The sequence below is a fragment of the Prenolepis imparis genome, unplaced genomic scaffold, assembly GCF_030444845.1.
Source record: "Prenolepis imparis isolate NDT839.2.m4 unplaced genomic scaffold, iyPreImpa1.0 SCAF_7, whole genome shotgun sequence".
NCBI classification, from domain to species: Eukaryota; Metazoa; Arthropoda; class Insecta; order Hymenoptera; family Formicidae; genus Prenolepis; species Prenolepis imparis.
Genome location: NW_028141165.1, coordinates 2194585 through 2206824, shown reverse-complemented (window position 1 = coordinate 2206824; position 12240 = coordinate 2194585). Strand labels below are relative to the sequence as shown.

The 12240-nt window shown below is 36.6% G+C and overlaps 1 protein-coding gene across 14 annotated transcripts; it reads right to left on the bottom strand.

Moving 5' to 3' along the window:
* Positions 1 to 10: 10 nt before the first annotated feature.
* B52 (serine and arginine rich splicing factor B52) lies at positions 11 to 11834 on the bottom strand. 14 transcript variants are annotated; one of them, XM_083041696.1, is made up of 12 exons: positions 11677 to 11834; positions 10335 to 10461; positions 9298 to 9368; positions 7179 to 7274; positions 6538 to 6561; positions 6331 to 6387; positions 6027 to 6096; positions 2223 to 2296; positions 1859 to 2047; positions 1383 to 1508; positions 902 to 976; positions 11 to 781 (listed from the first exon to the last, which is right to left on the bottom strand). In XM_083041696.1, exons 2-12 carry the CDS (start codon positions 10458 to 10460, stop codon positions 643 to 645), a joined length of 1047 nt encoding a protein of 348 aa, XP_082897822.1. In that variant the 5' UTR covers position 10461; positions 11677 to 11834; the 3' UTR covers positions 11 to 642. The 14 variants fall into 14 exon arrangements, with proteins under 14 accessions (XP_082897822.1, XP_082897821.1, XP_082897819.1 ...); XM_083041695.1 differs by lacking the exons at positions 7179 to 7274; positions 10335 to 10461 and adding exons at positions 7304 to 7384; positions 10496 to 10619 and having other exon boundaries at positions 902 to 1024; positions 11677 to 11830; XM_083041693.1 differs by lacking the exon at positions 10335 to 10461 and adding an exon at positions 10496 to 10619 and having other exon boundaries at positions 902 to 1024; positions 11677 to 11830.
* Positions 11835 to 12240: the final 406 nt, after the last annotated feature.

Below are 12240 nucleotides of genomic sequence, written 5' to 3'. Positions count from 1 at the left end.
GAAGTATCAATTTGCATTGACAAGAATTTTTATTGACAGACAATCAAGATGCCTCTTACCGCTAAATTTAATACACATCACATACCTTCTTATATTGTAATGTAACTTTTAGTAATATATACAAAAAGCCGTTATATTATAAGTGAACTCGTACTGATATATGGTGATACATGTAGAGAACATGATGAAAACATGTAGAATCAGAGGTACGAATAAAGAACCCTTATCTGTCTAAATGCACGAATTATTCAAGTCGGATGTGTTTCCTAAACCTAAATTAATCACTAAAAAAAGGAAATAGGTAATAGAAAAGAGAAATTAGAATTAAAAAAAAAAAAAAGCACAAGATATGGCTAGCATGATATATCATAGCCAGCTAAAAAAAGAAACTAATAAGTTGCCTCGAATCAACAATAATGTGTGGATTGTTAAGCCGATTGTGTTGAATATCTCGAGTATCAAAGTATGTGATAGAGTGTCAGTACAATGTGTACAGATTTGTAATGTGAAACTTTATTGTTACAATTAATAATCGAAAATTGTAAGATATAAGGTATTGGCGTTTTTCTTTTCCGAATGTGATTTAATATACAAAAAAAAGAAAAAAAAAGAATAGAGTTAATTAAAAAAAATGTATCATGTTTAATCGGCTTTCTTCATGCTTTCCGGTGACTTGTCACCGTTCATGGGCGAGCGAGAGTGGCTACGACTCTTGCTGTGTTTACTTCCCGATCGGGATCTGGATCTGTCACCCCTGGAACGCTCGCGGCTTGATCTATCCCTGAAATGACAAAAGCAGAAACATAGGGATTTATTCACGCCGTCGCTCGGGAAGGTTCAGGCTTTTCTTGCGCCAAGTACATATATATCGATTAAAGAAAGTCAGCGAGAGAGGACTCACTTTGAGGGAGACTTGGCTTTGGATTTGGACTGCGACCTGGACTTTGACCTCTCAGCCTTGGACCTAGAACGAGATCTGGATTTGGACTTTGACTTAGATTTCGACTTTGAGCGGTCTCTTGATCTGCAAAATTATATAGTTCAAAATGAAAGGGGGACGAAAAAGAGAAAGTGACAAAATATAAACTCGTTGCTTTCTGCTGTTTCCCAGCGTACACGGTGAATAAGTGAACGCGTGTAAAGCGTGATTAAGCGTGAGAGCTCAAGGCACATAGCCACCAGCCCAAAAACATTGCCAATAACAGATGGGAATGAGAGTGTGTACATCGATTATATTAACTGCGCAAGAAAAAAAATAAAACAAGTAAAATAAGTATACATAGTTTTGACTATACAGAGGAGCAAACGGCTGAATAATGAAACAAATAAACTAACATAAAAAAAACATAATGCCTTTTTTTTTTAAGAGACGAGATACTCACTTAGACTTTGAGCGTGAGCGACTGCGCTCGGGAGATTTGGATTTAGACTTGGACTTGGATTTCGAATGTGCCCTAGATTTGGAACGACTGCTACGACGGCTGTGGCTGCGAGAGCTGCGGCGGCTCCTGCGTTAGAAAAAATAGTGATGAGACGTACCTAATTTAAACTATTTTCTGATATCGTCGTGCGCAAAATTATATCTCATTATGCGATAACTTTTGCGAAAACACATAAAACAAAATATATTTTATTGTATGATCAAATAAAACAATTAAAAAAAAAGATAAATATATAATTTAGAAAAAATTAAATTGTAAGATAAAAATTAATAGTTTTAAAAAATATCTACAAAGGGACAAAAATCATAATAAAAAAATATAAAAAAAAAAAAAATATATATATATATATAAAAGTAATGGGTGACATAATGTCGCCCCGACAGTATCTTGATCAGGATCGAGAACGACGATTATACCTTGAGCGGGAGCGCGATCGACGACGGGATCGTGAGCGAGAACGTGAGCGTGATCTGGAACTAGATGATCTAGAACGACGACCGCGTCTCTTATCTTCGATGAGTCTAATTCTGCGGCCATTTAATTCTGTATCATCCAATTTGTCGATAGCATTCTTCAAATCGGAATACGTCGCGAATTCTACAACTCTGCAAAACAATCGTAAAACATTTCGTTTGTTAAATCAACATAATACAAGAAAACGCAGATTATAAATTATTATATAATGTATTTGCGTTGCAATAATTTAATTAATAATTTATTCTCGTTAGTTTATATAAAAAATTTTTATTAATTATCAATTACAATCAATAATTCACTCACCCTTCGTTTCTACGTTGCTTATGAGCATCAGCGTATGTCACTTCTCCAGCTTGTCTCATATAATCCTTCAAATCCTGAACATCACACAAGAACCAGAATTAATACTTTGAATGTAAACTTGCATGGATATGCGGATAGATTTAGAATTAGTTGCGTATGGAGTTTACTATACTGTGTTCCTAGTCTGATGTATCACGCAGGCAGGTTAAAAGATATCCTGTGCACTCATATAATTGTTATATTCTATTTCGATTTCTTTTCCTGTGGCAGAGGTAACCTGGATCTACTCGACTAAACAAGAAGAGAGACAAGCATAGTATAATATTCTACGTTTGCTCGCGTCTTCAGTGTTGGGAGTATGTTACGAAATATTGTGTGCTCGAATTTAGTATCTGCTATCGATGCAACCTTTCTTTTTGCAATTCAATCTTTGAAATAAATACGATTATAATATTTTATACATATAACTCCGTTCTGCGAAATGACACTTTTAAAATCAATTTAAAGCGATATAAAAATCAATGAATATTTTTAAATTAATATTTCTTTTTAATTAATTTTAATATTAATTTAATATTTCTTATTTCTTTCTCTTTCCGCAGAATGGCTCACAATATATAATTACAAAAGTAATAAATGCGATATTTCTTCACTATATCTCTAACGTATGACAAAAAAAATAATGATATATTATGCAATTAATATCCAAACATGTATTATTTTCACTAATGATTTAAGGAAGATAGAATTTTGTGCACAATTGTGCAAAAGAATCACTATCAAGCAGATGCAAAAATTCAGATATATTATAATTGTTTAGCAAAATTTAAGTTTATATATATAATTTAAGTTTAACAGATATTATATATATAAGTTCCAGAGGCTATCAGAATACATTTTCTATCGCAATAAAATAGAAAAAGCAAAATTTCGAGAACGTAAAGATCGAACAAATGTAACAAGATGAAATTCCTGTAAATTTTTCGCTACAGATTAAATGCTGAGGAGAGTCCATCAATAATCCTTGACTCGTTTGTTTCTCGTGAATCTTCTTTCTTAATGTTCCAAGATGGTTTCTTTTTCCATTTTATCTGTTCTCTTTCCATTCCGTTGTCTTTTCCGCACATGCTCGAATCTAATGCTTTACAGTCATTCTTCTAAGTCAACGAATGTGAGTGGATATTGTCTAGGGCCCGTTTGACTTCATTCATCGCTGGAAGATGTGTTTATATATATATATATATATATATCTTTTTCTCTCTCTTTTTGTGGGAACCAGGTACGGCTTTAATATTGTGAAGACACGCGGTAGATAGGTAGATGCGCCAGTCGTTTTACACAGTGCGAATGCAGACATCTCCATATTTATGGGATACCACCGTTGACGGCCTTTCTGAGATTCGTGCCTCTCGTGTCTCTCTAGGTCCGAGCGCGAGTGTTTCCGTGACAGGGAAAAAAAAATGAACGTATGCCATTAACGAAAATATATTTCCGATGTTGAACACTCTTCCTCTGAAATGTCACTTCTCGTTTGCTACATTTAAAAGACATTTGTAATGATACAATTGCATAAAGAAAAGTTGAACGAATTCTCGAGCGAAAAATTTTGATAAAATAGATAGAATACATGTACGCGATGGAAAATTTCAGAATTAAAATGCAGTGAATCATAAAAAAAGAAAGAGAGAAAAGTATGCGATGTAAAAGTACGCGAATACACGACATCTACGGATGACAAGTGGATGCCTAATTTCGAGCACAGAAATTGCAGGGTTTCCCTATTTCCGATATTGGATTTAAGTGCACAGCTCCGAACGTCTCAACGGTTGGATGCACGCAATGCCTGAGCTATGGTGCACAGTATCAAATGAGAGAAATATATATATAGGTATAGGTATTATATATAATAATAATAATAACATATGATATACATATGTGGAACAAGACACGTTTAAGTGTATATAAAATATAATAGATATATATGTGTATATCTAAGAGAATACACTCGATTAAGGTGACGCATTTACCTTGGGCCCAGGCACCACCTTGCTTACGGACAGAGAGAAAGGCCAGACACACGGCGCTCGGTCGGGTCGAACGGATCTGTGTGGCGCGGATGGTTCGGGTTTCGACCCGCGTATCGCCCTCATGGCTGTGGCCGCTGCCTGACTTACTAGACGGCTAGGTTGCGTGGCGTACACCAGTGGCAGTGACAGTCACGGTGGAATGGTAGATGTGATGGTTGGTGGATGTAATGGTGATGTCGATGGTGAAGGTACTGAATTATACGACCGTGTATCGCGGTCTGTAGTAAGAGGAAGAGTGGTGATGTATATATTTGGGTTTTTTTTTTTTTTTTTTTTTTTACGTAAATAAAACGTTTGTCTCTCCCAGATGGAACAAGGTGGATAGCAGCGGTCGGGTCTCTCTCTGTTTCCCTCTCCCTTCTTTCCCCCAGCGATCACGATGGAGGAGGATCGGAGTACGCACATAAACCCTATCGTCACTGGGATTTCACCGGGATTCGTCACCACGTATCACGGCACGCAAGTAGTAGAGCATGATGGTAGATAGGTGGTAGATATAGGTGTACACCCCCGTGCCACGCGGCTCTCTCTGTCACCCGGGACACCTCAGAAACCAACCACAGGTGCCACTTGACCTTAGCGGGCCCATCGTGTGCATCGTCATCTTTATCATCATCATCGCACATCATCAGTCTATTGGCCCTACCGGTCGCCCGTCCTCGGCGAAGAGGATATGGCTCTTCGGAAAGAACATCAATTTTATTTTGTTTTTCCTCAAAAACTGCTGGCCGTAACGTAAATGAAATAATAAATTGAAAAAGTAACGTCGAACAATCGAGACTCGAGTGAGTGAGAGAATATCTTTGCGTCAATTATAACAACCAATCATCGGGAAAAGTGCAACGAGATAGATATATTAGATTGCATTATAATATACAAATGTACGCAATGTAAATTGATCAAGTAAGACTTGGTCTCTCCACGTGCAGATAAAAAGTAGTCTGTCCCTATCATTTCGATTCATCAAAATTCATGATTCTTTTCGAGATATCTATTTGCGTCCTGGTATTTCCCACAAATCATTTGCTTGTCCTGCGTCTCCATCTATAAACTCCGTACGATTCTTCCGCTTTACAGCTCTTCGTCCATGGCGTCCGCTGAACATTTTCGTCCAAGACTATCCGGTTGCGATGGTTTTCATCATCACGGGCCGTTGCTACACTCTCCGAGTTTGCTTCCTCCGCGCATGCCTCTGTCCTTTGTGTCGGGTCTGGTGATGTTCCATGCATTTCTCGTATCTCATACGTGAATTCTAATATCTCTGTCATTTTTTTTATAGCAGATTTTTACTCTCTTATTTTCCCCTCTTTTGTGTTTCATCTTTATCTTTTTGTTTTCGTGAAAAACGATCTTTGCACATGAATTTCATGGAAATTTCGACTTTTGCCACAGACTTACTTGATCAAAATCTTACATCTTTCGATTCCAAAATAGGGCTCTCTTTTTCAAATGAGTAAATGAACGTAAAATGTGAGACGAAAGAGAATTGAATAAAAAAAATGCTGTAAATATACGCGTGGAATTTGGCACAAACAACCGGCAGAAAAACTCGGTAAAACTTAGAGATTCTCAGCGATATAGATACGAAAAAACGCATATAATAAAGCGGTGCAACGTCTTCACTGGAATCGCGAGTAGTAAAGTAAACGAACATACAAATGAGATTAAAAAAAATGCACGAGAAAGAAAAAAGCGAGATATGTGCGTGGCCGCTTACCTGCCAACTGACGCGGCTCGATAAATTCTCCACGGTGAGGCGATATTCGGTCCGTGTCGGTGGTCCATATCTACAATAGGAAAAAGATCGGCCATTATCTACATGTATATCTCTTAGAGCAAGCAGGTTTGTCTTTGACCTGACTTTACGTTAATACAGTAGCGAATGAAAGTATGATATATAAAATGCAAAAAAAAAAAAAAAAAAAAAAATACTGATATTACTTTATAAGACATTTGCAACAGTTAAAGTTTGTGTAAGTTATAAATTGTAATCGTTAGAGCGTAACATTGGATGTATGTACCTGGGCAATGATTGCTTGTAGCTAGATGCAGTCCTCGTGTTTCTGTTCACACTATCTCTGCAAAAAGGGATGTCATGTGAACAGAAATAACGGATCGTCGGTTAAACCTTCAGCAAATAACTACAGATCTGCACTCATTGCTCAGGCACACAATCAATCACCTGTTCCAATCGAATCAAATGTATTCAAAATGCAGCAATAGCGTACCTGTCGTGCCGCATATCGTCTCGGCTGTAACAAACACAATACAACATATCTATTAGTCGCCAATTTTCACTCGGTCCATCTCGTTCAACTACCAGCAATAAACATAATGTTTCTGGGAGGGTTAATCGCTAGGCGTTTCTTTTTTTTTTGCTATCGTTTTTTATCTTTATCGCGGCGAAAACTTTCGACAATTTGACATACTCGGGAGAGCAGTCAAATCCAAGACAACCAATTCAAAAGAGAAAATTTCTTGATTTTTAATCGGACTTTTATACTTTTTGCAATTGCGCAAATGCAAGAGAAGCTTGCAAACGCTCGTCTCAATGCTCTCTCTACGCTAGAGCTTATCAATATCCAAGGTTACGTTCTTCCCTGTTGCGGACGATGTGCGAAATCAATCAAGAAAAAGGGGAAAGGGAAGAGGAAGGGGGAGAAAAAAAAAAAAAAAAAAAAAAAAAAATACCGAGACAACACGATACACATAAAGAAAAAAAAATCATATATAAAAGATATTGGAATGAAATCGGTAAGAAAATATCGATCAATCGATTTTGGATTTCGCACATCCTGAGCCGACTTGCCTGCAGGGGAGGGGATAATGATCGCTCTGATAAAATAAAAAAAAGGATAGCGTGTCTTACGCAGATCGCCTCGAGTCCCCATAACCACCACGGGAGTCACCATAGCGCCACTGGTCACTACCCCTAGGTGTCCCCCGGGCCCTCTCTACAGTAATTCTGTAACAAGACACATTGGATATGCTTACTTGTCTCTCCAGGAGCGTGAGCGTCCGTAGCCACGGTCGCCTCGCCTCCCTGAAACACCCCGTGCTATCTCCACCGCCACTCTGAAACACACCCAACAAAACCCCGCCTAAGTCCACGACTAATTCTTACTCTCTAAAGCTGCTTCCTTCCTTCCTTCCTTTTCCTTCCATTCCTCAGCCTCCTTTCTCTCGAAATCTGTTCAAATATCATCCAAATATTATCTCTCTCTCTCTCTCTCTCTCTCAGTATTTCTAGTATCGTCCAGTTTCGTCTGAGGCACTATATATATATATATATATATATCTCTCTCTCTCTCCCTATTTCTCTTTCTTTTTCTCTTTTTCTCTCTCTTACGACTCGTCCTCGGTCCCTAATCTAAACTGCCTTCCTTATAACAACACTACTTATCACCGAGTTAATTCTCTTTCACCACATCCATCAGCTTTTTCGTAATCAAATCCGTGATCTGTAATAATTTTTGGATTCCTTCTTTTCTTTTCTTTTCTCTAGCTAGAGCACTGCATTCTATACAGGATCACGCGATGAAATTATGAAAAAGTGCCGAATGCCCTTTCTTAAAAAAGAAGCAATATAACATTTCTTCAGACGTAGATACATTTACAATTATTTTGATAATCATTTGCTACTCGGGGAATTGATGGAAGTAGTTCAAAATGGCGGTAAGTCAGAACGGTCTTTTAAGACGCACATTTTCTTTATCTCGGTAAAGATCCAATTAATTTGGAGGATAGACGCCGCTTTTACTAAAGACGCAAAATCAAAAGGCATTAATGAAATACCCGTTTAATGCATTGAACAGATAATTGTGCATTGTACATTTGTCTTTAATCAAATAGAAGCAACAGCGAATAATATTACTGGTACAGGTTGAAACATGATGCGATTAGTATTAAGAATACTTCCGTTTGACCGCACTTTTTTTTCAAGTATTGTATGTTAAAAAAAGCTACTATTATTTATTTCATGTAGAGAAGCCACTAACATTACTGACACACTTACATAAATTCCCAATAGGAAAACAGATAGAGACAAGCATACACCATAAAAATATAAATTTTTATCATTTTCTAAATGAAAATTATTTTTAAAGAAATTTATATATAGAATAAGATATAATTTTCTTGTTATACGAATGCTATTGCTTCTCACGTATCAATCTTATCTCGAATAACCTAGCAAGAGCCATATAGAGTATACAATAACACTTTATTTAAGATAACAAGACATCATGTATAGAATACTTATTTTATTTGATATTTTAAATGATTCAGTTTCATTAGTCATCTTAAAAAACGTAACTCCTTAAAAAAAATTTTTTTTAACTAAATAAAAAAAACGGGAGTGAGAATGTTTAAAAAAAAAAAATATTTTTGTTATCTGAAAATATTAAAGTTATTTGCGAATTAATTTTACAAATATCACATATTATAAATTAATGAAATATTAAGATGTTATGTGCTGTAAGAGGATTATTATTCTTCAATAATGTTTGTTAATTTTAATAACATGTAGCCAATCATTATGTATAACCTGAATTAATCTTTTTAAAATTTATCCCTACATATATATAGAAACGATAAAATGTAAAGTTATTACAATAATAGAGCCAATGTATTATTCAGATGACATGTACAAAGATCACAGGAAGGAGTTGTATCTATTATACATGTAATATTAGTCGATTCCAAGTGAATGTCAAATTTATCAATTCATCCTCAGTGTTAACATAATGAATTAAATGCTATCTATAAAAAAACTTGCTTAGATTATATACAGAGAGCCCCCAGTACCAATAATATTATGATTAAGGTATCAAACATTAATGTAATTAAAATAACAATCCACATACTAAATGGATTGCAATAGAAACTAGTAAATCATGCAAACATGCTACCTATACCACATTCCGCCTAATATAATCGCCTAGTGTACATATATGTTTCATACACTGAATAAAACGGATTTGCATTACCTTTCTCCTAAAAGTTCCTTTCCATTTAGTTCATACACGGCGTCGTCGGCATCTCTATAGTCATCGAATTCCTGAAAAAAGAGAATTTTTTTCTGTTATTATCTAGAAAAAAATTAATGTAACTTTGCTATAATTTTTTTTTATTTTCTACGATCTTTTATATACGAATAATCTATATATAAAAATTTATATTTATATATATAAAAAATGTGTATATAACTAATTAATTAAAAAAGTTTAATATCAAGTTATAAATATTATTGTATTATTCATAAAATATAAATGTATATGATGTATATTAATATGGCAACAATAATACACATTTTATCACATCTATAATATTCTAAAATTGTTTATAAACAAATTTACTTTGATTGTGTCTTGCAAAAGTTTTAATAGAATACATCACGTGTAATTTAATCTAACAAATAAATTATACATTATCAAATCATACTACAAAGTGCGAAGAGACCCTGATTAATAACAGTGCTGATAAAATTTTAAATTATCCATGTGAATAATTATTTATACGTAATACTTATGTATGCCCAATAAAAATGGTTTCCTCTTTCCCGGATATAACTTACAAAACTTTCGCAGAATAATCGATGATAAGCAGCTCTTCTAAGCAGTCACCAATGTGCTCAGGGCTCAGGTCAGGTCAACTCAGGTTATCGAGTTATATGTTTGTAGTTTAACACATTGCAATTTACTCATTTTGGTCCAAATTATGATAGCAAAAAATAGTGCAAACTATCTTTTAAGAATATTTGTGAACTTTAAGCAATTGCATAATCGCCATATTGATGCAAAAAGGATTGCAACATCAAATATAAATAGTTCTCATCATAAACATGGAAAGAGAAGTAATTTTTCCTTTTTTGGAAGATTTATAACATTTAATGATAAATAATGCTGCGCAATTTAAATTGCAAATAGTGTTGCAAACAACGAATTGACCGAACATTATCGTGGGACTAAATTGAGTAACGCAAAGTGTTATCCTTGGTATTTACAAGCTGTATACAAGTACTTACAACAAAGCCATAACCATTCTTGATGAGAACATCACGGAATCGACCGTAGCCTCTGAAAAATCTCTCAAGGTCTCTTTCCCTGGTGCCGTATGGAAGCCCACCGACATAGACCCTTGTCCCTACCATACTGTAAAAAAACAATTGAACCACATTAGACTTACCACAAAGGCAAATCCATTCTTCATAGCGACCTCCTTGATTCTACCATATTTCCGGAAGAACTTCTCAAGGTCGCGCTCTCTCACCCGGTATGTTAATCCACCAACGAATACTCGAGTGCTCATTCTTAAAGGAAAATATAAAAACACCTTACATAACAGGTTACCTGGAGAACCTGCTGTTTAAAGTCAACATAAAAGAATCGTTATTTTTTTCTTTTTTATTTCTTGAAACTCTAACCAAAGAACGAGTAAAATAAACGTGAATTTTTTGCAAAAAAATAAAAATAATGTAACGTAATTATAACGGCGTTTGTATACTTAACCTTTTGTTGAGTACATAAGTATAGGAAAAGAAATTCAAGGATCTACTGCATATATTACTTCAATAAGAATATCGTATCGCGTTTCTCTTATACCGCGCATAAAAATGTACATAGAAAATATCGATAATTATATATTTTTTTTTTCCATGCGCTTTACGACGCGGGAGCTTACATGTTCCACGAATTAAAAGAAGCCGAGTTCCTTTTATCAGAGAAAATACGCGTCGTCGAACGTGGCGACACGTGTTTTGAAACACGCGATATCGAATCGAGCAAGTCTTTCTTTCCACGCCGCCCACGAAACGACCGATGAGACGCACAAAATTCCCCTCTCTCTCACTCTCTCTCTCTCTCTCTCTCTCTCCCGGATGTACGATTTAACGAGGCGGAACGGAAAATATTATTGCGCAATATAATGGTGACGCGAGGTCGCCTCGAAATTTCTAGAATCCTCTCCGGCGATTTCCCTGGACGCGGATCGATACGGCAAGAACGTAGATTAATTGCGCCGCGAGAGCAAATCCCGAATAATGGCCGCGGGGAATGATTTGCGTTTTCGACACGTCGTCGTCGTCGTCGACGATAAGCGTAAACAAACATACAGGTTGCGCGTCCTAATTTCGTCGCATCTTTTCCCCCTTTTTTTGTCTTTCCGTTCGCCTAGGGGAGCGAAAAAAAAAGATCCACGTCGCTAACATGTCTCGCCTCGTGCTCTCGCCGCGAAACGGAAACGAAAGCCTGGCTCGCGCGATCTCGATTCCGCGGATATTATCCTGGTACGCGACGACTCTAGGAGCTCGCTAGTCTTGTCGATATATTAAAAGCGGGATGAAGGAGGCGTCTATAAGCCATGCTTACCTGAACGTTTAGCTTGTAATTTAACCTCGAGCGTTGACGTGCGACTCCTCCGCACGACACGAAAGTAGTGAACTGGAGGAAGTACTGAGCGGGAAGGGACGCCTGGACGTAGCGGTGACGAAACGAAACGGGGTCCACACGACTGCGCGCAGAGACGCCTCGACGCCTCGATGCCAGACGCCTCCCCACTCTCTCTTTCTTCCCCCCCACTCTTCCCGCTCCTCCCACCACTACGACGCGATGGCGCGAAGGGGAAGGTCGAGAGAGGCTCGCGCGAGGGAGACGGAAGAAGGAAAAGGTAAATTCATCCGCGTAAGTACTTTAATTAATGTATGGAGAAAGATTCTTTACAGAATTGAAAATGCGATATATACATAACGAAAGCGAGAAATACATTTCTCTATAAAATAATAGCGACTCGATATCTCCAACGGTACCCCCTCTCCCTCTTTATCAATTCGCCCAGAATTCCCTCTATAATTCGATCGTTTTACATCGCGATAATTCGATTCGATAAATTTGACGAGTTTCGACGAGCTTTTTCCGTAATAAGAAGAAAAGATT

What these genes read in the sequence shown, in the direction of transcription:
- B52 (XM_083041691.1), bottom strand. Translation starts at nt 10,460, where the DNA reads ATGGTAGGGACAAGGGTCTATGTCGGTGGGCTTCCATACGGCACCAGG. An exon ending in AAGGAACTTTTAGGAGAAAG is followed by an intron (nt 7,275 to 9,297) that starts GTAATGCAAATC and finishes GTCTTGTTACAG; the next exon opens with AATTACTGTAGAGAGGGCCC. An exon ending in AAAGCCAAGTCTCCCTCAAA is followed by an intron (nt 782 to 901) that starts GTGAGTCCTCTC and finishes TTGTCATTTCAG; the next exon opens with GGATAGATCAAGCCGCGAGC.